Raw genomic sequence first — 24,590 nt, 5'->3', positions numbered from 1 at the left:
TTACTGAACTCCATGTTTTAAACCTTCAGGGCATACTGCCAAAGATGTAGACCTTCCTTCACAGTGCTAACTAGAATAGGCCATAGTATAATACGTACTGTGGTGCCAAACTTTGTTGCCAGCATCCCACATGGATGAAACCTGTTGTGATTCCAAACACTGTTATGGCAAATATGGCATGAATATGACTGAAGGAACATTTATTCTTCAAAGAGTGAAGACATCTTTAATGTTTTTACTAGTGTGAAAATGTTGGTATGAAGTCCCTGAGGCACAAATTGCTGGAAGCTGAGGGAGAACATTCTGGAGAATATTCTCACAGCTTTTTCAATTAAGCGAGGAGAACGTCAAACCAGGCCCTTCAGGGCATTCTGCTACAATTATTCTCTACAGCCAAACAGCAGGCACACTTATAATTCAGTGACATCCATTACTCTGAGCAAAACTGTTTCATGCAGAATCACAGCTCCCAAAATATGCATTAGCAACAATGTGGAAAGACCACCAATATTATACATTTCTGTGGTCCTAAAATGGATACAGTGAGGGCACTGGCTTGCCTAAGCTGCTTCCCAAAATGCATGTGTTTCCAGACCAAGACAAAAGCTTCAGCTTCAGTGAAACCAGGCTTGTGAACTGGGGTAAAGAATCCCCTACAAGTGGGACAGAGTTCAACACTCTATATATTGAGAAAGAGCATGCTCCTGCATGTTTGGGACTTTGCAGCTTGCTTCTTTACTGTCACACTTCAGGACCTGTGTTTTGAACTTAGTAAAAAAACCAACCAACCAAAACAAAAACCCAAACAAACCTGACAGTGCCTTTATAACAAAGTCTCTATATACGTACTTTGCAAAGCCAATAAAGTCTTCGTGGTTGGTATTGATGTAAGAAACTTGGATATCAATCAGCAGCAGCACCTATTAGGGGAGACAGGAGAGCAAAAAAAGGATGGGTAAGGTGGAGGAGAGAGATTGAGGAAAAGGAAAGGAGAAAAGAACAGAACTTTTGAGTTTTCTGCATTATTGAATATTGCTTTCATAATTGTTCAAGCCAAAAGCAACAATATTTTCTAAATCCCACCGCTTCTGTTCGTGTGCTTGTTTAATAAGCTAGACTACAGAAGAGCTATTCCCTCTTCCTATTTTTTTCCTGACAGATCCCATTTTTCACTAGGTTGGCCTTTGTCCACTTCATTAAGATCAATCATACACAGCCAGAGAGAGTTTAATAATATATAACATAGATTCTAGCTCTACGTTTTGCAAGTTAAGCAAAATTCTGTCTATTTGTAGCATTCCAGCCAAGCCAGTAAGGAACCCAAACCTTAAACATAAAATCAGGGTACCTAAATTTTCTTTAGGTGCTACACAAAGCAGTGATAGGTAAGCTAGTCCTGGCCCAGAAAATGTACAGTCCATGTACTAGACAGCCATTCTAGTGCACACATCTGGCTTGAGAGATGAGCTAGTCAATGAAATAACAGAATGAATGGTTTGTGTACTTATCATTTGCCAGTCCTTCAATAGCCCAGAGACAGGATTTGATCCGAACTTGGTAATCTAACTCTGCAAAGAACTTGCTAAGATGTTAGAGAAAGCTCACTCCTACCCTTGAACAGCTTCTTGAACATGCATGAGACTGCACTTTCCCCCCATCTTTTCAGACTTCTCTTTATCAGCAGGGAGGAAGAAACCTATTGCTACCAAATGGTAGCATTTAATTTCTTCAAAGCGTACAGAGTTATTTCTGCACAGCTCCTCAAACACAGCATCACTCCCAAATTCTTCACAATTTCCAGAAGATACTAGGTGCCTCATTCAGAGCAAAAGATAGCGGGGATTTGGATCTAGCTCTTGCCCCTGAAAATATCCTCACTAGTGTCTTGATTTATTAATGATAACTGCTAACAGCATAAATAATGATGTGAATATGTGACAATAATCTATTTGACCAATTCTTGGCATTTACAGAAATGCTGGTATTTTGTACTTTGTTCTGGGAAATTGCCAGGTATGCGCACACAATGAAGAACGGAATAATAAGAAAAAAGACTCAATTATTCTAAGTAACTTGTATCTTCGTCCGAATTTTGAAATAACTGAGTGTGCTAACCAGAACTCCCTGCAAGTACAAGCCCAGCAAATAAAATTTTTAAAAAATTCTTTTTAAGACTACATTCACGGCACAGATTAAAAGGAAAAGAAGCAGGACATGCTGCACAGCTCCCTAGCTCACACAGGGACAGCACTAGAGAGACAGGAGTCCAGAATAACTTAGGAGCTCTGCCTGGCCCTTCTTCCCCAAATATTTCTGTTGTCACACTCTGCACTCTCCAGACAATAATTCCTGTTTCCACTTCTAGTGGATTTTCTTGCATGTAATCTAAGCTTTGAAGTTTCCTGGATTTGGAGGGCTTAGCTGGGTGATGGATGTTCTAAACAAGTTTCTCTTAAAAAAAAATTTTTTTTTTTTTTAAACTTGAAGGAAAGCTTGTCACTCCCACAAGAGTGCCAGTACAATTGCTTGTGGGTCTCACTGTAATTAGAACATGGGATGGGTATGTTAAAAAAAAAACCTGGAAACAAAGTAGAAAAAAGGCTGGGTATTTCTGTGCACATTTGTTTAATCATTAGCTGTTGTGGCACAGCTAATAAGATGGCACATTGTGGCACAGGAACAAGCCAACACTACTTTAAGACATCAATCCTAATCTTGAGAGACCAGATTAGGATCTTCTGTAACAATTCTAGTCTCCTCTGTCAAAGCTCAATGGTAGAGGAGCAATTTCCCCTGCCCTCTAAAATGTGCAGCCTGCTGGGAAAACAAAGAAAAAAAAAAAGAAAGAAAAATCTTTCATTGCCTTACTGCACTTTGTACACAAGAACTTTCCTCCTTCACACACTCCCCCAAACTGTTAGATCTCCTGTTTATTCTCACCTGATCCTTGGTCTTCTCTTCTCTTTCACGAATGTAGCCGGCAACAATTCTTTCTGTTTCCTCACACAACCTTGGATATGTTGCCAACTGAAAAGCAAAATTAATAGAGATTTACACCTGCAGGGTGGCTTCAGTAGAATACAAACAGGGGAGCCTCCATCTTCCCTGTTTGGAAGAAAGCAATTATTATAAATGCTTGGGTTAAAAGTTAATTACACTACAAAGCAAGCCTTACTTGCTATTAACGGTCATTTTCCCAAGAAACCGGAGAGACCTAAACCCTTGGATTGTTTCTGTGCTTTTGCTCCACAGAACATTGAGGAAAAGACACTTTGGACATGTGAACCACAGTTTATCAGCCTTGGGGTGAGGTTTCTCCATGCCTCTCTCTTCTACTGTGCCTAATTCCAGAGTGGCACTTCAAATAATTTCCAAGTTTCTTGTTCTTTGAAGGCTCCACCTTGTGGCAACATCTTTACATCTCAGTAACAATACTTAAAAATATAAACAGAAAAACTTAACAATAAATTTGGCCAATAGCACTGGGAAAAGAATCTGCATGAATTAATTCAAGTGACATATCTTCCAAACTTTGACAAAAGTGAAAAAACCTGGAAACTCAGCTCAAAATGTTGCAGGGAATCCACTTCTCTATGATCTTCGTCAAAAAGATTGTCACCCTTTCTGTTTTAAGAAATAGCTCCTCCACATGTTCATTGGTACAAAAAAAATTGCATTATTGAGAAAAATACAAAGGATGTGACAGGATATTTCTCAACTTCAGCATACCTGTGCTCACATCCCAGAACCACTCCTGTACTTGCTACTATTAGGGCACCTTGTACTCTGAGATGGTGGGAAAGACAGATGAACAGAAGGTGAGACAATAAAAGTAGCCAGTTAGCTAAGAAGTCTACAAGAGTCTAGAATATCACAGAGTAATGGGAGAAAAGAGAACTGAAAATCAGCAACTGTTAGTTGTCAATGCTCCAGACAAGTGAGGCACAGTATTTACCGATGAAAACTTTCCTGTGAAGGTGAAAAGTGTGAGGGAAAAAAAGCTTCATATTAATGTATCTGACATGCCTCCTTAGCCACAGCTGGGGGTGGGGTGAAGTTTGAGGTTTCATTCTAAGAGTATACAACAACCCAAGCACACACTTCAGGAAAACCGCTCCCAAATACTCATAGTAATGCTATGTTTAGTTTTGATGAACATATTTCTTAATTTATTACACTTGCAGGATCTTGAGTTAAAAGTTTAATTGATGGACACAACTTTCACATCAGGAAGTTCAATGCTCAGCAGTTCTTTCCACTTAAACGTTCAACATTTCTGTGCAGCAAGCTCATTCGTCAGCACTAACGCAAGGATGTACAAATACAAGGGAGATCAAGTCTTTCTAGCTTTCCACTTCTAACTTCTTGGCAGCTGGAGATCAGATGTGTTGGGGTTGTGTATGAAAAAGGCACAGAAGTTGTGGACCTGTTACATTGCAAAGAACTGTGGTACTACCCAGTAAAGTTTCAATATAGAAAGAGCATTTTTCTCTCCTTGATAGATGTCTCTGAACACATTGAGGCCTTTGCTCTAGGAAAGTCTCACTATTTCTTCCTCTTATTAGCATTAGAAAAGAAAATTTTAAAGTACTCTTTTTTTTTTTTTTTTTTTTTTTTTGCTGATTTACACATCTGTGGAATTGCTGTCTACGTTCCACTTTCAGTACCAATGAAAACATGGTTTTAAAGAGGAAATTGGGGGCAACTCTTGACTCAAAAAAACTCCAATCATAAGGTGTATATACATATTCAAAACACAGGAATAAAAAAATTTAACATTTCCAGCATTACATTGTTTTGAGAGTTTTGCAGAAGTTGTAATTACTTTAGAGAGTTTTACTCTGTACGCCAAGTGACTAGATCAGAAATCTCTTATAATAGCATAAAATGCAAGACAGGCTTTATATTATCTACTATACTATTACATTATACTTACATTACCAGATCTATTTGCAAGTTACCTTTTTAGTGCACTTCTTGACAGTGTTGATTAACTCTTGCATCACCAGATCCACACTTTTTAAGCAAGGTCCTTTCAGCTTGACTATCTGTTTTTTAACAATGGCTTCAAATGCCATATCTGGAGTAAACAAACCTGTTCTGTGGACATAAAAGAATATGTAAGACAGTAATAAAAACATCATGCAAGGAAGATTTTTTTACTGAATTGCTCATACCTTCATTTTCAGAGGCTTACAGCTGAGTAATAACAATCCCTACACAAACAGACTTCCACAGAACTAAATTTGCTCCTTTCTCTAAAAAAAAGAGTGTCATTGTGAGTAGGAATATAAAAGTAGAAACATGCCCTACTAGAAGATGATGGCAAGAACTCTAAAGAGTACTGATATAATGCAGTAAAGCCTCTTCAGCAGCGCATCAAACCTTAGAGAAGGGATGAATGGCAGCTGCAGCACTCCATGCACAACCACTTGCATAACAAACCCGTAAGAGTCCTATAGCTGCACTATTCCCTTCACTCACAACAGGAAACGTGGTTCTGTTACTCAGAGTCCTATATGGAGAATTTCACAGTTGGTCATTGCAGGGTATATGAACCTATATAAACAGATACCTCACAGAGCCAGTTATAAACAAATAGGCCTTACTTCTCTTTCAAACATTGCTTGCAAAGGTCTATCTTGGCAGATAAATTATATAAAAAAGCAAACTATAAAAACATGCCCAAAACTATCAGTTCACTACCATAAATTGCTCATCAAGACCTTTCCACCAATAAGGCCAGAAAAGTTCATATACTGCACCACGGCTACTAGAGTCAACCATTTGAGCATTTACTATACAAGTAACACAAAGAACGTTTTCCAAAATACTAAGAACAACAAAGCTTGTAAGCAATGCTTTCGAAAGATATTACATACTCACAAGTGGGTAGGAGGGGGGAAACACAAAAGAAGAACCCAAGTTTTTTGGAATCTGTTCTATTGTCAAAAGTACAAAAAATTGGGTATGCATCTGACAAAGCATCCCTCCAAAAGAGACTGATCATTCCAAAGTGAGATAATTGGGTCATTCCAAACCAAAAAACCAAATACCTCCTCTTCCCAAACCTAGTAATATACTGCAGACATATCCACGAAGTGAAACCTCAGCCAACTCACTTGTAAATCAGTCAAGAAACGGTTGAGAATAAAGGGGAGTAAGATAGGGCTAGGAGTCTGCCGCAACAAGCTGAAAGGTTTTTTTCATATCAAGACACAAGTTTTCCCTCTAAAATTTATGACTTTTCAGGAATACAGGCTTAACAAAACTGCAGACACTACCAGAAAAAACATCATTTATTTTCTCTGTAAAATAATTTTCCAGCATTTTCAGGTAAATTAAACCTCTTTGGGCAAACTAACTGCTTGGCCCAAAATAGCTACCTGAAGAACAGAAGTGTAAAGGAGTGGAAGGAAAAAAGTCAGCTGCTGGGAGCAGTGCGCTAGTAACGTAGTCTAGCAGTCAACAGGCAGTGTGTCCACGCATTAAAAAGACCACACCCTCTATAATGTGACTGGGCTTGAAAAGATGGGAGTATATACTTGCCTGATACCATGTATGTTCTTGATGGCGTAACTTATTTCTCTCCGCAGTTCCTTCTCATTGAATTCCATCTAGAGGAACAAAAGCATATGAGATCATATTAGGGGAAGTTTTTAATAAAACAGAAAGATATTACCTCTCCCAATATAACCAGAAGACAGGCAAGTTCAACTGGCAAAATATTCATTTCTAATTACACTAAACAAAGCATAAGTATTTTAAAACACTTTAACACTGAGGCTACAGGCAACAGTAAGGATTGTTGAAAATTATGCACCCTTCTATTCCAGATATACCAACAGCTGGAACAATTTTGCAGGGTTGATAGAGTAAGCCAGAAACAGTATTTGGAAGATGTAACTTTTTATTTTAAGCCTGGTTTCCTAAAGTGGTGCAACTTCTGTGACTATGGTCTGTTTATCCTCCCCTTCCCTTTCTACTGTTTTTCACCAAATTTAAGAGAGGAATGGTCTCAGTTATGAAGTTATAAAGCTTTTCTTTAAGTTTCTTGAAAGCCAGCTAGCTGGAAGAGAAGTTAGTGTTGTCACAAACAAAAGGGTCATTACCTAAGCCCAACTGTCACCCGTTCTGTTGGACTGCTAGTTGACATACCACATTTAAACCTTGTAACCAGCCACAACTCTGTCTGGTTCTTACCCAACTAAAAGTTAGGGGATGTCAAGGCAGTTGAACATAAAACAGGTGGAAAGAAAGCTTAGGAAAAGTGTAAAAGAATCGGGACCAGAGAAACAGTAGAGTTCATGGTGAGGGGAAGCTGAAGTCACTGCAGCAAAAGAAAAATCAAAGAATATGTAACAAATATTCATAGGAAACCAGGTTTCATTAGTTCACACCCCACTGGACCTCCGTTTATTGTGTTAGCCAAAGGATGGGTAAGCAAGAAGAGATGTATCAAGAGGAGAAATGTTATCTCGAAACACCAGATTTGCATCTGCTCCACCTCTGACTGAAAGTGTAGGACTGAAAGCTGGCTTTGGTTTAATGCATTGAATACAGGAAGTAGAAAACACAGAAAATGGCTATTCTCTGTAATTCTAATTTTAATAGGTACTAGCTACTTGAACACAACAACTTAAATTTACCAACTGTAGTTGTTTGCCTGCCCCATCTAACCAGAAGGAAGATGCCATTTGTGATACAGCAATAAAAAAGCATGGAAAATAGTAAGAACTGGGACTATATTTATATTCTAATTCCTATATTTCAGAATTCTTAGCATGTCTCAGTATCCAAAACTAGAAATGAAGCCAAATGTCTCAATAACAACTTCAAGTAATTTCTTCCGCAGTTAAGAGCACGTTCTTCCAATCAGACATTATCTTGGCTTTACTACTATCAGTATGAACATAAGAATACATAAATAAAACACAAAGCACACCAGCAAGATGGATAAATACCTTCACTAGTTCAAAAGGAAAACGTTCATGGAAAATACGATTGATTTTGGCACCTCCTGAAAGTTCTAGTGTATCAACCTGATCTCCTGATCCTTCGATTCTTTTTTCAAAGTCCACTGAAAACTGTTGTACCATCCTAAAGGGGGGGGGGGGGGGGGGGGGGGGGGGGGGGGGGGGGGGGAGAAAAAACCAAAACACAACCATTTGAGCATGTCACCTAACCAACTCTTACTTCAGTACTATGTGACTACTAGTGCCTATTAAAACATGTTTAGGAATTGACAAAGGTATCTATAACAACAATTCATTCAGCCAAGCTGCCAATCCATAAAATCCATATCTATACACACACCCCTACACCCCTTCTCTTTTGCAGGACATAGCTCAGTATGTTATTTTCTTTCTTCATAAATTTTGTATTTTTTTAAAAGATACTGTTTATTAAACTGTATATTAAAGTCAGCTACAAATACAGCAGGGTACCAGGCTACATTTGTGTTTTATCAATGATAACAAAATTGTAAATGCTACCATTATTTATTACATAAATTTTTAATTTTTTTTTTTTTTTTTCAGGAGAAGAAAAAGTGATAGCAGTCTTTTTAGTAGGATAAGCAAATAAAAGTCCTGGCATTTGATTTATAATACTTATTGTATTTGAATAGAAAAGCACATCCATACTTAGATGTTGTTACAGAAACTGCAGAGCTCAATAGGGCAGATCACCACAAGCAAAAATCTCCAATCTTACGGCAAAAGGTATGATCTGCAGAGAGCTTACTTCTCCACAATGACCCTTTGGTCTTTCTAATATCTTTCAAAAAGATACAGTCCAATAGTATGATGTGAATCAAGCCACTAAGCTGATCCTGTGCTGGATAATTCGGAAGACATTGCTAAGGAACGAACTTTCCCATGCCAAAAAGCTAGCCCAAGAAGCAGTACTAACATGTCAATGTGGCAGCTGTCAGTATAACAAGCTCCAGCTTACTTGGTTGTGCTTAGACTTCTGCAGCCGGAGCATTTAGAAGAACACACATGAGAATTCTTCCAATTATGGAAGATTCATGGATAGCTCAATTTTATTTTATTTTTTCTAAGTAAGTACAGGCATTTGGTCATAAAAATTGAAATTACAGGTTCTGCCAAAAAGTAACATTGCATATCAACTGTACATAAACCTCAGATACCTGTATAGCCAGGTTAACAGAATTAGAGAAAGAGTCTAAGTGTAGGGTCCCAGACTCAATTTTTTAAGAGGATTGCACAAACTTAAGATCATCTTATGGGGTGAGGGGAGACAGGTTTGGGTTTTTTTCTTGCATGCATTACGGAACTTGTTCTCAGGAAATCGGAGGAAAGGGTTCTAGTTATGTTACTTTCCACATCTCAAAAGAAAAAGGGAAAGCGATAAGAATTTTTACTGATAAAAGAAGTTAATTTCTCCTATAGCACCTATTTGTAAGGAAGGAATTAGAAAAAACTGTGCAGAGAAGTATCAAGTAGGATGACTTAGGCTGAAATGGAATTTAATTCTTTTTCCTTTAGAACACGTTACAATAGTAGAACAAGCATGGGATACCAGCAAAACCTAACAATTCACAACACTTCATATACGTGTTTCTAGCAGTTAAGTTATCGAATATATAGAGTGAAAAAAAGCCACCTGTGTTGTACTGTCATGGAAGAGTCAAAGGTGATGTCCCTCTGTTTTTGCAACCAAAACATCTGAAGTAAAGTCATGAGGGACAGACTTATATCTACTCTTTTGGACATAGTTGTTACAAAAACAAGGAGTAAATCAGAGTCTTCAGCTGGCTCAAGAAAGCCTCTCTAGTTCAAGTAACCATTTTCCCTTCTGAATTCCAGACTTTTAATTAGACAATGAATCCTGCCCCAAACTTATGCATTTTCACAATCCAGTGCTATTACCATCTATCTCAGAGAACTAAGAAGGCTGAAAACCTTTGAAATCAGAGTAGGACCGTGACAACAGTCACATAAGAGAGAACAGCTAGGTACATTTTATATCTCTCTTTCTTCCTTTAGATGCTTACTCTTCTAAAAGGTAAATTTGAATTGCATATGAACATAGAAGTGGCTGCAGAGGGCTATGATTTAAAAAGGAAAAAAAAAAAAGAGAGAGAGAGAGAGAGAAAATGGCAGACCTTTCAGGTGAAAAGGTACGCAATACTGAGTCTCGAGCATCCCTGGAAACAGACCAAGAAGCTGCATGAAGCAGAGCAGTGGGTGCTAACCGGGCTTCAATCCGAAATGTCAGCATTGTGCTTTTTCCTTAGTGCTAAAACCACAATAAAGAAAGGGCTCTGATTCCACCTCCACTTGATTCAAAGTCAGATGAACAGTCATCTCTGTTCCATCACTTTACAATAGTGTTATTAAAGTCTCGTCAGACAGACTTATTTTGTGGATGAGACCCAAACTACAGAGTGACTTCAGTAGTGAAAAAGCTTTCTAGTTTGGAACTTAGGATAATAATGTAGCTCCAGAAATTGTTGCAATTCCTCTGACAAACAACAACAGTATTCAATCCATGACTTCTTGAGCCCAAAAGGGTCAACATCTGCCAGGTCAGTTTTAACACAAGCACAGGTGGCACATCACATCACCTATGCTGCTGCTATTTGTCAGATGTGTGCTTAGAGATGCAAACCGCAAGAAAGAGGTTTTCACCCACCCCAAAAAGCCATCATTTGAATGTAAGAATGGCTGCACTACAGCGGAACCAAAGCCATATCATGACAGTCACCAACAATAAGTGCCTAGGAGAACAGAGCAAGCACACAGTAATATTTCTCCAGAATACTCTGTTGGCCTCAATAAACTGCTGTTTATGGGTCCCAGCAGGAATTTGTCCTTGTAGTCACTAACGTTCAATGTCTTCCCCATCCCCAAGAATTTGCCTAGCTGCTTTCTGAAAGCACACAAATTTTTAGTGTCAGCTCCTGCAGCAAAGAGCTCTGTGTCTTAGGTTCACATCACATGAAGGACTACCATCTATGATTAATTTTGATCTTGCTGTCTTTGAGTTTTTTTGGATAGCCAAGTTTTTATATTGGAAAAAGTAGCATTCCCTACTCTCCTTTCATACTCCTCATCTTACAGACTTCTAACACAATCTCCTCCCCTTGCTTGAGGTCATCTTTTTGGCAGGCTGAAGAATGTGTCTGTACAATCAGAAGCAGTTTCTTACCTTTGACCATCTATGTTGCCCATCTTTGTACCTTTTCCTGTCCTGCTTTCTCTCTTTTCTAAAATTAGTAAAATTAATTTACGGAAAACCCTGCTGAAATTGTAGAGTAACATCAACCACAGAGTTCTTTGGAGTTTGTATATGGAATCCTTAACCATACCCTAATCTTTAAATTTAAACCCATTAGAAAGAAAAAGAAAGAAAAAAAAAAAGGCAAAACAAACCTATACAAAGTGGAAAAGCAGACAAAGACTAGACACTCACTGCAACAGGGCTTTCGTTTTTCTGGTTGGATCTTCTGGTCTGAAGTTTTTGTATACCTCTACTTCATGTTCTATAGAAAGCAGCTGGCTCTGGAGTTTGCTTCTGAAGGCTGGCAGGGTATCCCGAATATGATTGGTAAGTTGCTAAAAAGCAAATAAAAGTCTTTTTATACTGTTAATAAAGATGAAAGCAAGAGCGCAACTATTTCCTTCTGACTGCCAAGCATATCAGCCATGACCTGTGCAGTTCACCAGTGTAGTTCCTTTTGATCTTTGAAGCAATGGAGACTGTTAAAGAACAATATAATATCCCTTTCACATATGCATTTTAAGGAGGCTTGAAAAAATTCCTTCATCCTCTCACTCACTGAGCCCTGTTACTATGTACATTCCAGCAAGGATGGAAGTAGTATGTGTTTAGTTACACATGAAGTTACACACATTACATATTTAATTTGAAATGACCTCTCATCATTCAGCACTGATGCCACCACTCCCATTTTGCTGGTTTTCCTAAGGGAGTTTCCCAATTCCCTATATATTTGTTCATCATGGCGAGTCCTTTGCTTTACAGCCACAAGGCAACGTGGGACAAGGAAGAGATTCTGAGCATCCACAGCTCATTATGAACAGAGATGGAAGGAAGTGTAGACATACAGAGTACCTACCTGGCACTCTCCCACCATTGGGAAAAATCACCTCCACGTGATTTCTGCTCCCTTATACAAAGTATACTAAAGGGAAGAGATTTTGCCCTCATATTAATGATTATAGAACTTTACCTTTATTAAACACTTGATTTTTGGCTGAAAAAGATTCTACCACTCAAGACTACTGGTTTTACTTTCTGAAAATATACCTAAAAGACTGGAAAATAAACTGAAGGAGAGTAGAAAAAGGCTTACCAGATCTGTGTTTAACTTACCTCACTTACTTTTGCATATATATGTTGTAATGTGTTTGGACAGCACTATCAATGTCTTACCTGTGCCATAAATTTCTCATGCACTGTACTCATTCCTTGATTAAAACCAAAGTGGACTTCTTGCACTATGCTGCAAACCCTCTTCCCAACCCCAGTCAGACAAGCTATAAATTAAGAATGTCATATACCAAAATACGTAAACTCAAACTAAAGGTTGTTCAGCAGACCCGACAGGCACAAAACCAAAAGCTGGAATTTCCCTGGAGCACCACCTTGTGGATGCAGAGAAATTTAAATATTACCTGAAACCACAAACACTAATAGGTCCCTAATATCCTAGGGACAAAACTTAAATACACCTTCCCATATATAGTATTCTACGTGGAGCAATAGCAACAGAAGACCAACAGTTCATACTGAAATAGGTAAATTTACGAAACAGCTCACAAAAAAGTTAATAGTACATAAAGTAATGCAAGACAGGACAGATAAGACAGTCCCAAGGTATATGCAGCTCATGCTTCAGTCTCAAAACTAAGACACATGGATTAAACTTTCAAGATATAAAAAGAGGCAAAACATCCTAAACACAGACAAAATTGCAGGATACAAGCAAGTTCTTGCATCCTGCTGAAGACTTTGGTGCTGAGGCACAAATAAATGGTATTAGCATTCTTTTTGAGCGAGTCCAGAGTATGCCATAACCTGGCTGTCAAGTTATAGCTGCAAAGTGACTGTAGCAAGGAATTAAGCAGGCCAGCCACTTAGTTTCCTACCTTAATCAATAACTTCTCTGTTGTTTCCAGCTGCTGTCCAAAATGGACAAAGCCAGGCTGACCTGGTCTTCACCTATTCCAGACCAAAGGCTGCAATTTGACAGTGAACTGCAGAAAACACTATCAAGTTTGACTTGTAAGAATGCCAAGAATGGCAGTCAGCTGATAAACTGAGTTAAAAAAAAAAAAAAAAAAGGCGCATCACTAGTAATTTTAGAGAGGCAGGCACAACTTGATCATGTCCTCTTCAAACTTGCTGAGAGGCATCATCATTAGGGTCACATGCTATTCAAGCTAAGGGATGGCACTATGGAAAGGGCAATACCCAAAGACATAAAGTGAAGAGAATTATATACTCCTCCAAGTCTGATGTAGGCAGTGTCTTGATTAGGACAGTAAGCTATGGGTTTCTCCTCCAGGTAACTGGGAAATAGACCTCTATTTCCTGTTAAAGGAAGCTGTGATCTGACACAGTTTGGCATGAACTCATAGAAATAAACCAAAGGTTTGGGCAAAAATAAAGGTAGCATGAATAAAGTGTTCCGATTACTGTATTTGTCATTTATATCATTAATATACAGTACACTGTTTCTGTTAAAAACTACAATAAAGTGTAGATTTTGGGGTTAAAGTGCAGACATACAGTGAACCCTCAGGATATACGATTTCAAAAATGTCTTTTTTTTTTTTTAATTTCTAATTTTAAACTAGAAGAAATGTGATAATTAAGGAATAGGATGGTATACTTCCAGCAAGGGAGCTGCATCCTATTTTCTATGTTCATATTCAGTATTCAAGAGAACAGGGGAGTGCAGCACTATCAATAGAAGTCAGAAACTACTTCTCACAGTAAGTTTTCATATGCTACATGTAATATACAGCTTTGTTAATTACATTGTGAAAATTGAAAAGGTTAAAAGCAGGAAAGAATAAATGAGGTTCACTGACCAACATTCATTTTAATAAAGATTTGCATTGGTCCTACCATGATAAAAGCTGCCTTTCACCACAAAGGCTTCAGGTTTTACCTGATTTAGAACTTTTTGGAGATACGGTGTTCCCATCCGATCTGCCATGTGCCTATATGCTGGGTGGGAAAGAAAGAATTTCCTTTCTGCTAGAAGAGCTGCCTTTATGTCCTTCTTCCCATCAATGTCTTTCTGGCTTCTGTTTACAACACCAATATAACCTAAAACAACACAAAACCAATGAGTAAGTCAATGCAGCTATTGCCTGAACTACTGAATTCATATTAAATAGAAAACTAGACTAAACTAGATTCATATTAAATAGAAAACTAGGATCAGTTAAATCAAAACTTTCCAATTTGGGCACTTAAGATATTGTTTACGAGTACTGTAATGACCTTAACAGTGTCTAAATTGTTCATCCTGTTTATGTATAACAGATATACTTCTTTTTAAATCACCGATTCAAATACAGAAATATCTGAAACTTTGGTGTACCCCAAGGAAACCACTTCAAAAACAAACACAAAAAAAAACCCAAACAAAATCAAAACACATACCCAGGTCTACATAGATAAATGATATGATATTAGCAAAATACAAGAAAATTTCTTCTCATTTGCTGGACCAACATGCTCCATGGGAGGAGATGGTGGTCTCATCAATAAATTATATAGAATCAGAGTTCTTGATATTGTTAACAGTATGAGCAACTGTGATGGTAGCTGCCAGAACAATCACATGGAAAATTTCTGGAAGGGGTCAAAACTTGGTTTACAAAACTCTGGTGCTTGCTTCTCTCATATGCAAAAAAAAAAAAAAAAAAAAAAGATTCCTTTGTTACAAGGGACAGCAATCTGGCACAGAAAAGAAAATTGGCTACCAACTTGTGCTGACGTTTCTTTTTTCCTCTGGAATATGCAGTGTATTTTCCAGGTCCAGAAAAAAAATTATTTTACTTGCAGGATATTTTTAGCACAGCCCCCTTTTATGTTTGCTGAATAGACAATGATAAAAGCTAGGAACTCATCAAGTCCAGCATAACCTTTGATTCACCTCCAGGACTCCCAAACTCCACCCTTATGCAAACCACCTTCTGGATTGCAAAGAATATAGGCAACTGAACATTCTCACCTCTACGAAGAGGGAGTAGTTTGTTTTCTAGAATTTCTCTTGCATCTGTTCCTTCATCCATGAGATCCAATTTTGTGATCACACCAATGGTCCTAAGGCCTGACCAGGGTGGAGACAGGAGGAAAAAGATAGTGAAGAATCATTTATAGTCAGGAAGAACAATTACATTTTACAATCATATAACAACAGATATGTGACGTTCTGAAAGCATGTATCGCACAATACCAGCTACAACTGCAAGTTATGGTATATCTGGAAAAGAAGGGATCATCATTGCCAGTGCTGAAATGTATTCCTCAGATCTCTTTAACAAGGCTCAGCATTCCTATGATATGACTATACAAAATTTATGATGCGAGTATCCAGAAATCCCATCAGCACCATGGTCCATTTTGCTAGGTAGTACAAAAATTTATAGATAGGCATTGCCCCACTTGCTTATAAGAGATAATGACAAAATTTTAAAAATACCTTTACAGTATCATTACCTGAATTACACTGAGCTAACAAACAGTTATTGTGATGTTGAAGCCTATATGAGAATGTATATATACACATCTATATTATATATTATAAATGATATTTCACACAAGAGTTGCTCAATTACTTCCAACTATGTTATTACACTTGAGAAAAAAAGTGGTTACTTTCAATGATGCCTACCTTGAGGGTCCACTTCCTTAGCTAACTTCAGTGCATCCGAGTTGGCCAGATCAGTGTTAGCTGGAGTCACAGCCAGTATCAGACAGTTTTCTCGAGAGATGAACTGCATTATCATGTCTCTGATCTGCTGCTCAATATCTGGAGGCTGATCCCCTACTGGCACTTTAGTGATTCCCGGCAAATCAATAAGAGTCAGGCTTAATACTATATGAAAAACACAGGATCATAAAACTGGTTAGCATGCCAGACATTGTCTAAAGAGGTCTACACATCTATGGCTGCAGACAAATTTCAGTCACATAAAACCCCACATAATTACCTTTATAGGCATATAAATATTGTCAATGGTTCAAACAAAATGCCTGACAATCTGAAAAGTACGTGTGTGTCCCTGTTGGTCTTTCATCTCTGGATTTATTAGTACTATACAATATTTTAAACATTATAACTGGCATAGGAGAATGATACTTACAGTGAATATCCTTGAAGGCTCTTAGGCAAATGAACATGGCTTTCTTAGCTTTTTCCACCAACAGGAGCACAGACAACAGACCATTCCCATTGCATCTTTCAAGTCAATCCAAAGCAGGCTTTTTTTTTTTTTTTAAATACAGTCCTTCTCTGACCATGCTTTCAACAGTGTCTCCAATTAAGAAATTCCCCAAAAAGTCAATAGCTAGTCTAACTTATATAGCAAAATTGTTGTTAAGGGGTTTTGGGGTATGCTGTTGTTTGGGGGGTTTTTTACTCTGTAACTTCTTAAGAAAAGTAAGAAACATGAAAAAGTTTATCCACTAAGAAAACCTGTTTTGCTCTGGCATGATTTCCCCAGTACAGGCCACAATGCCAACTAGAAGCATCCTAGCTTGTTCAGCCAGTGCTGGGATAACAGGGTATCCTTTAGACAACTGAGAAAAATGCAATTCCTAGAAAGGAAACACCAGAAGTATATTTGGGGTCTGGCTAATATAGACAACAGTTGCTGAACTAAAAGACTGATCCTAATAAAACAAAGTAAGAGCATTAGGTAGGAAATTTGCACTTTCTCCTGGAGTCAGCAGGTTCAACAAACAAGCTTTGAGGCAGGGCATTTAGTTCAGCTTCTCTCCAGTTGGCTACGCCACATCTGTATAGCAGAGAAGGGCTCAGGGGCATATGTTTAGAGCCAAGGCTGCTCATGATATATCAAAGGGAGGTTCAGCATCTCTTTAATTACTTCTCCTCTTATTTTAATCTTTCTGTCTCTTGATTTGCAATGAAGACATCAGATGAGTGGGTTAGAAAAATAAAGTGCCTCAACCAAACATACCACTGTTCTCCTGTATCCAAGACAGATTCAATGCAAAACATTTTCTCTAGATTGCCTTCATTAAATTAGGCAGATGGCAACCAGAGGAACTAACTTTGAAGCTGCCTTCTGTTGTAGACCCCCAGTATTGATCAAACACCATTATTGTCTAAATATATTTTTAGTGACAGTAAACAACAAATATCCAATAGGGCAGGGAGACATAACGATTTTCTAGATCACTGATCAGGGAATCCATCTGGAGGGTGGCAAAAAGAAGTTTTGCCACTAAGTCTCCCATCTCCTATTATTTGTCTTTACTAGTGAGCTACTAACTAATGGTATATGTGCTGGGGGAGAGATTGGTTTCATCCTCATGCAGAGCAAGAATACTGTTAAATCATAAGAATATTAAATGGGACAGAGAGTCTGTGTCCTGCCCAGCTCTAGTGGCAACAGCTCTCCACCATACGGTGGTTTCGTAACACAGGAGAAGTTGAGGATTCTTCCACATATATATCCACTTTTGGTTCAACTCAATCTCAGAAGTTTTTTCATCCCAGAAGACTTCTGATCAAGCAATGAGAACACATACAAAAGGAGACAGCTAGACAGACAGAGCTAAAACATACATTACATGACAGAAATATAAAGCAGAATGATTTTACCTACCATGTGGAGAATATATTCTTAAATTAATAGGAATTGAAGAAATGCCTTTGTTCACTCCTGTTATTCTATCTGTTTCTACTTCAATTTCCTGACGAACTTCATCAAAATCAGTAAATTTCCTCCCTTTGCAGTGTAGAAATTCAGCATACTCTGCGAAAAATATCAATAGCAACTCTGTATTTCACAGTCTTATAGACTTGGACGCCCACTTTCAAGCCCCTAGTATTCTTCAGATGTGTATGCACAAAAGGATGTCATCATGGATATCAGGAAACCATTATATATAAGCACATGCTATAGATATGATTGCACAGATGAAAACCAGCCTACAACAAGAAAGGGTTAGTTAAAAGGTCAAGTTGACTGGATATGATTTACTGCTTTTATCTTTAGCATGTCATCTTCTGGAACAACCTGAAAGATTCAGATAGATACCATTTACATTAATAGAATAAGGAACAGATTGTGAATCAGATTCTGAGTTTTCATCTGATTACATTTGCCTGTAATACATCAATAAATTGAAGAAAAGTAATTCAAGTTCTGTATCACGAAAGATTAGCATTTGTTTTCAAAATCTAACAGCCCATGTTACACATGATTTTAACAAAGGAGTTCTGTACATTTTTACAAGTTCATCAGGAAAATAAGATGACTTGAAAACACTATAATATTTTTAAACACAACTCCTCATTTCCTAAAGACCTCTTTTAGTATAAATACAAACCATGCTTAAGAAGTTTGTAAAAGCTTTTATAGATATAGCTGTGATTTTTCTCAAATGGGAGAACACAATGAATTCCTAAGTCTTCAATATCATACAGCTTGCCCTCTTACCTTAAAAGGGCATCAACCAGGAATCAGAGATAGATACAGTCTAATTTGTGTAGACTCGACACTAGGTCCCTGTTTCAACTCTTGAATCCAAATACTGATAATAATTATTGTATCCTTCTGAATTTCCTGCCCTAGAGGTATATAACCAAAAGCACATCTCAGGATTTTAAAACTGGAATTTCTTCCTTCAAATAGGGTAGAACAGAGCACAAAAGTTTATTTCACATAGCAAAGCTGTAATCAGAAATAATGAGACATAAATGGTAATCACAGATTTAAGCTCACATCCTGTCCCCACAAGGTCTAAGCAGTAGGACTGGAGAAAGACTGGAAAGAGTTGCGTATGTTCATTTCATCCCGCAATCAAGACCTGATCTCAAAGTTCCATTTAGGTGTTTCTTCCCTAGAAAACGTTTCTTGGTAAAAACCCCTCAAGCATCAGGGCAAAGCGCTTGCCTGTTACTCAAAGAAAGAACAGCAGCTCAGGAGACCTGATCTGAGAATATAGCTTAATAGAGGGCCTTATGCATCAGTACCGAAGTCTGTTTCCCAAAAGTGACTTTATTACTACTGTTGACAGAGCTGTTAAAAAAAAAAAACGCACATGAAACTATAACAACAGTTAAAGCAAACTGAAAGCCAAAAAAGGAGAGAGAGGAGGGAAAAACAACAAACACTGACCTTTCTGCACTACAATACCATAATCCCTCCAGATTCAAAGTGTGAGGGACAGGGAAACCCACCCTTGTTAAGACAAAAATAATACATCTCTTATTTTTAAAATAAGGGAGCACCTAACAAAAACTTCCATCTTACTTCTGACAACTTAAGAAATCCAGAATATCTTATATTCCTTTTTAGCTCTAGCAGCAAAATAACAATGCATGGGGGTTCTGTATGTTTCGTTGTCAACCATTTATTAAAAAAAAAAAAAAAAAAAAGGAATATTCAAATATTTCAAAGTGAAAGATAATATGGTGCACAAAATAAAACATCTCAGTTGCTCTAGCACATCTAGCACATTGGAGAATTCACGTTTGTAAAATTTGCTATCTCAAAGTTGGAAAATAGCTACCTACTGAAAAAAAGAGCTGACAAGTGGTTCTTATTTTGTCCCAGTTCTTCATGCACTGCACCTGGCATAAAATAAAATTGTGCTGCTTAGTTACTTTTTTTTTTCCTAGTGGTTAATCAGATTTTCTCAGAAAAATATTTCAAAATTCAATAATTAATACTTGGTGCCTAGTTGTAATTAGTTGACTGTGTCAGCTGATAGTCAAGGAAGCTTTTCTTTTTGTTCCACTTAACACTCAGTAACAGAAAGAGTCACTATTTGAAATGGCTTCAAGGTAATTCAAATGAAAACATTCACTACTTTTTAGCTGTGTTAATATTTATCAATAGCTCATTCCTCCCAGTGACATCTGTGGTCCCACTAGTTCTGAAGGAATAGACTTTACAACAGTTCATAACCTGTGGTGCCATGCACAACCTACGGAATAAGAATTCAAATTAACAAGAAGCCCTTTGTTTTGCTCCTTTCAGCCCTTAGCCTGTCCTTGGCAATGATGCCTTTAGCCAGACTGGATAAGCACATGGTTTAATGCAATCTTCAGTTTTCAGCTTTCATACATAGAAGAATACTAGGAAAACATTTTATTTACATTTTTGTGGGAATGGACACAAAGCCAGACAAGAAAAAGTGATCCTGCCTAACGTCTAGTTTTCAGACATGTATTTTCTGTATAAAACTGAAGTTACATGAAGAGAAAGAACAACTAGATAAAAAAATTAAAACATTGTCTTTTCATGTAGAATACTTTTTTTTTCCCCAGACTCATTCAAAGCACCTTGGATAACACAGAATGAAAAAGCTACCATAGCATAGTTGTCTTTAGTGCATCCAACCACAAGTGTCATGATAAATGATTCTCTCTTCAATTTTGATTAAATTAGACAAATCATACAAACAATCGTTATGGGATAACATTTTTGAAAATGCTCCTCATTTTTCCTGTGAGTTATTTCTCCCTATGCTTTTATGATTTAATCTAGCACAATGTTATATTGTTATTAACAATAAATAGCAACTGTTGTTTTCAAACCATTTAAGTTACATACACACTTGAGATCTTTCATAAATCTGTCTCTACGCTAAACAGAGCCGAAATAGGTATGCCATGTGATGAGACATGGAACAGCCCTTAGAAATATATGAGATAATTTAAAAACCCTTACTGAACCAAAGATAAAAGACACCTACCACGCCTTTATTTACAAGCCTGCTACCCTGTAATAAAAAAAATAAATTAGACTAATATGACAGGGGTTTTCTCCTTGATGAATTTGTGTTGGCTGCTATTCATCTCAAGTACCTTTCAGATTGCTGGTTAATACCAAATTACAGATTCTTTTTCCTAAAAGTGAACTTTGACCGATTTTTCTCTCACTTTTCCTTATTATCTTTTTGAAGATGGGCAAATAGAGCCATTCTCTGGTCTTTCAACAAGAGGATTTCCATCTTTCCTGATGTCACTGAGGATCAACCTGGGATCAAGGAAACAAAACCTTCCAGGCAAAACCACTTGTAAAAAGCATTCATGGGTACGATTCATTTGTCTCAACATGAGCTGAAGCCCATACCCCATTTGAGGGTGCTGATCGGAGAACTGGCTGAGCCCTCAAACCCATGCTGCCAGACCTCAGCAATCACTGCTGATCAGTTCAGGTTACTCCAGGCACTGTTACTAGCAGACACACACAGACAGCAGCAAGGAAGATTTGCAGTTGCAAAGGAAGATTTGCAGTCTCTGCAACCTTACGCTAACAGCTTAAATTCAGGTTTCAGACCAGCAGCACTATGCCTCTCCTAGCATATCAGTCCTACTTCAGTGATGAGTCTTTCACTGTCTCAGGAAGGGGTCACCAGTCACTACCACCTTTTCCCCATGGTGATGTCACTTTTTAGCTTTTGGGGTACGCACCTCCCACATCTTTACTGGTCTCTACAGCATCCTTTTTCGTCATCTGAATGAGTAGGTGCCAGATAGTGGCTGTCATTTTCTGGATCCCACTGTTTCCTTTCCTCCCTGCAAAGTGCCCAGTCTCTCCCCTACTATTGGCACTGTGGCACCTTTCTAGTTTTTGTCCTTGAAGACCTCCAAATGCCTTCCTGCTAATTAAGTCTCTGAGATCATTTGTGTTAGCTGAAATACCAATCTAAATTATTTTTATAAATTTTTCATTTTCTGTGAGAGGATTGTTTTTGCCACCAGATGGCAATAAAAGATGGGTATGCTTGACGACTAGTCTCACAACAAGAGATACTTGCATTAAAGCTCAGCAACTTCAATAGAAGAGAGCATCTGCAAGACTTCAGGAAAAAAGTCAGAATGTCTTTTGAACCTTATGGTGATTTACTTTCCACTTAGTGTTCTAATTAACAGAACTGGAACAAATGTGGGTATTGTACATATGACTCATCTAAAAATGTCCACCTCAATAATGATTTTCAAAATCTGTTAATCTGTCACTTCTTTAGCAAAGAGACTGAAGCAAGACTGTGAAGCAAATCTGAAATTCCTCCAAAAACAGTTATCAAAATGAGGAAAATAACCCTCCTAGAGCCAAGATATTGTAACATGTAAATAACAAGTAACAGGCAAATGTATTTTTAACAAACAGAAGACCTACAACAAAGGCTTCACCCAAAACCTAAGTACATTTTTTGTTGTCACTGCTCTTTAAAAAACATACTACCCAGTCTCAAGAAATCTAGATAATTGTTTCACTTCCACAGGCAGGAGAAAGCACAGCAAGAGCAAGAACAGATTGCCTAAGGTTATACAGAATGTGTGGCAACAGAAAAAACAACCCACCTCTCAAGACCTTCTCAGGCATTTCAAGTCATTACCTTCCCAAAGCTTACTCAGCAGCACCATTTAAAAGTATCTATTAACTCCTACAAAAAGTATTTAATCTTATTGATGTATTAGATCAAAGAATCACCAAGCTAGGAAGTATACTGAAAGTTGTGAAACAAAAAACTTAGAATGTTTAAGAAATAGGTTTTAACATATAAATTAAGGCACACCAACTCAAAGGAAGAAAAACCCACCAGTTCACTAGCCCACCTTTAAGAAATCATGGTAACACATGACAAATCGCCCCAGGTTAGCATGCTTACTGGCAAAACTTGCAGAGAGAAGATTAAGAGTTGAAATGGAACTAATGTACCTTATGCAGAATTCAGTTATGTTACTCCAGGACTACTGAACACTAATGCAGCCTGGAAATTCTCATCCCAGGTCAGCTGTGTGCCAACACTTATATCTTAAAGACACACAGGAAAAAATCCTTCTAAAAGCACAACTACAGGAATAGGTAATGCGTTCCTCCTCCTGAAAAGGAATCACGAGCAAGAAAGTGAGAGACCAGCACTCTACACTCATTGGCAACTCATGAAATATCACAGCAGTTTAGCACTTAAAACAAATGGTGCCTGGTGAGAAAGAATGAGCTCCCTGTATCTTACGCAGCAGCAGTCAAATACTGAAAGAACCAGCATGTCTTTCACCTGAATTTAGACATCAGAATCTCACAAAATAAACTGCCCTCACATCCAACTTCTCACCCAGGAAAGGAGTAGGTGGAATTCCTACCATGTCCATCCTCTGAATGGCTAAGCTAATTTATCACAGCTGTCCTACCTGCCTTGTAAAACCTGAAGTTCACCATCAGACAGCCTCCCAGCTAACAGCACCCTGTCCACACCTGTGCCTTCTAAAAAAATCACTGAATTGCATCTTCCCAGATGGGACTATTTTCTCCAAAACCATTCTCTACTCTGAGCTCCTTCAGAGACTAGCAACAAGGAAGGCACAAGAGTCTTGTTAGACCTGACACTCAACATTCCCAACACTGTGGAACTGCCCAGGGCCAAATACAGTGACGAGAGAGAAGAGCATGGAGCTGCACCTGGATTGTTTAGCATGCTTGATGTCAAGATGGGAACTCTTTCATTTATGACTTCTGGATGGGAAACAAAGCTGCATTACCAGAATTTAGGTCTGTTTATTACAGAACAAAGATTGCATGCTTATTTGGTTCAATTCTCTCTTTCAGCAAGACATTGTATATGCCTTTTTTCAATAGAAGAGGAGCAACTGAACCAAAAACATGAGATGAAGAATAAGAATGAAAAATTGTGATGCTACCTACAGGACTGTCAATGAACTACTTTGGGACAAGTAATGAGTATCAGCCTCTCACTGCAAGGAGAAAGCCACCTTGGAGCCTCAAAATATTTACAAGATGGAGATTTTTTTTTTCCCTCCCCTCTCTCCTCTAGCCACTACAGTAGTTTATTGGATACAGGCCACAGTAACAATTCCATTTGAAATGCAGCTGGGCAGTCCCAAAAGAGACTCAAAGTAGGATAGTCAAGAACAAGTCAGAGTCCTTCAGAGGACTGTAAATTATTTTTACCATCCATATTTTGACTTATTCTATGCTACTAGGTATTTCTCACATTATCAAATTCGGAGGAAAATAGTCACAACTACTAAAGACTGTCTTGTCAGTTGCAATATTTAATTAAAATCTTTGTCTTTGCCTCCAAGATTTCAGCAGAGTACAGTGGTTGCATGGATGTGGAAATGCAAATGGTGTAAAGCCATTTAGGAATTATACTGTTCCCACCAAAAAATCTTAGTGATTAAAGGAGGTCAACAGGTACAAATCATAATTAGTACAAAATAGCTTTGTACTAATTACACAGAATTTTTTTAAAAAGAGGAAGTAAACAAAATTCTAAAAAAAATACTCCATATCTCATGAGATAAATTTCTTAATATTGAATTGTTTCATGTTACGCCTTGCATATTC

At 37.8% G+C, this 24,590-nt stretch overlaps 1 protein-coding gene across 4 annotated transcripts in view; it reads right to left on the bottom strand.

The window, feature by feature from the left end:
- DNM3 (dynamin 3) overlaps positions 1-24,590 on the bottom strand; it is a 181,622-nt gene that overhangs the window by 137,312 nt on the left and 19,720 nt on the right. For all 4 annotated transcript variants that reach the window (XM_075508053.1, XM_075508050.1, XM_075508051.1 and 1 more), the window contains exons 3-12: positions 17,868-18,017; positions 15,908-16,111; positions 15,245-15,343; positions 14,171-14,331; positions 11,443-11,585; positions 7,965-8,100; positions 6,550-6,617; positions 4,962-5,100; positions 2,941-3,027; positions 850-920 (exon numbers count right to left, since the gene is read on the bottom strand). In XM_075508053.1, coding sequence (XP_075364168.1) covers positions 850-920; positions 2,941-3,027; positions 4,962-5,100; positions 6,550-6,617; positions 7,965-8,100; positions 11,443-11,585; positions 14,171-14,331; positions 15,245-15,343; positions 15,908-16,111; positions 17,868-18,017 — 1,258 coding nt within the window. The remainder of the gene's footprint in view (positions 1-849; positions 921-2,940; positions 3,028-4,961; positions 5,101-6,549; positions 6,618-7,964; positions 8,101-11,442; positions 11,586-14,170; positions 14,332-15,244; positions 15,344-15,907; positions 16,112-17,867; positions 18,018-24,590) is intronic.

The sequence above is a fragment of the Mycteria americana genome, chromosome 7 (genome assembly GCF_035582795.1).
Source record: "Mycteria americana isolate JAX WOST 10 ecotype Jacksonville Zoo and Gardens chromosome 7, USCA_MyAme_1.0, whole genome shotgun sequence".
NCBI classification, from domain to species: Eukaryota; Metazoa; Chordata; class Aves; order Ciconiiformes; family Ciconiidae; genus Mycteria; species Mycteria americana.
Note: the sequence above shows the minus strand (reverse complement) of the source record. Positions and strands in the feature narration are given on the sequence as shown.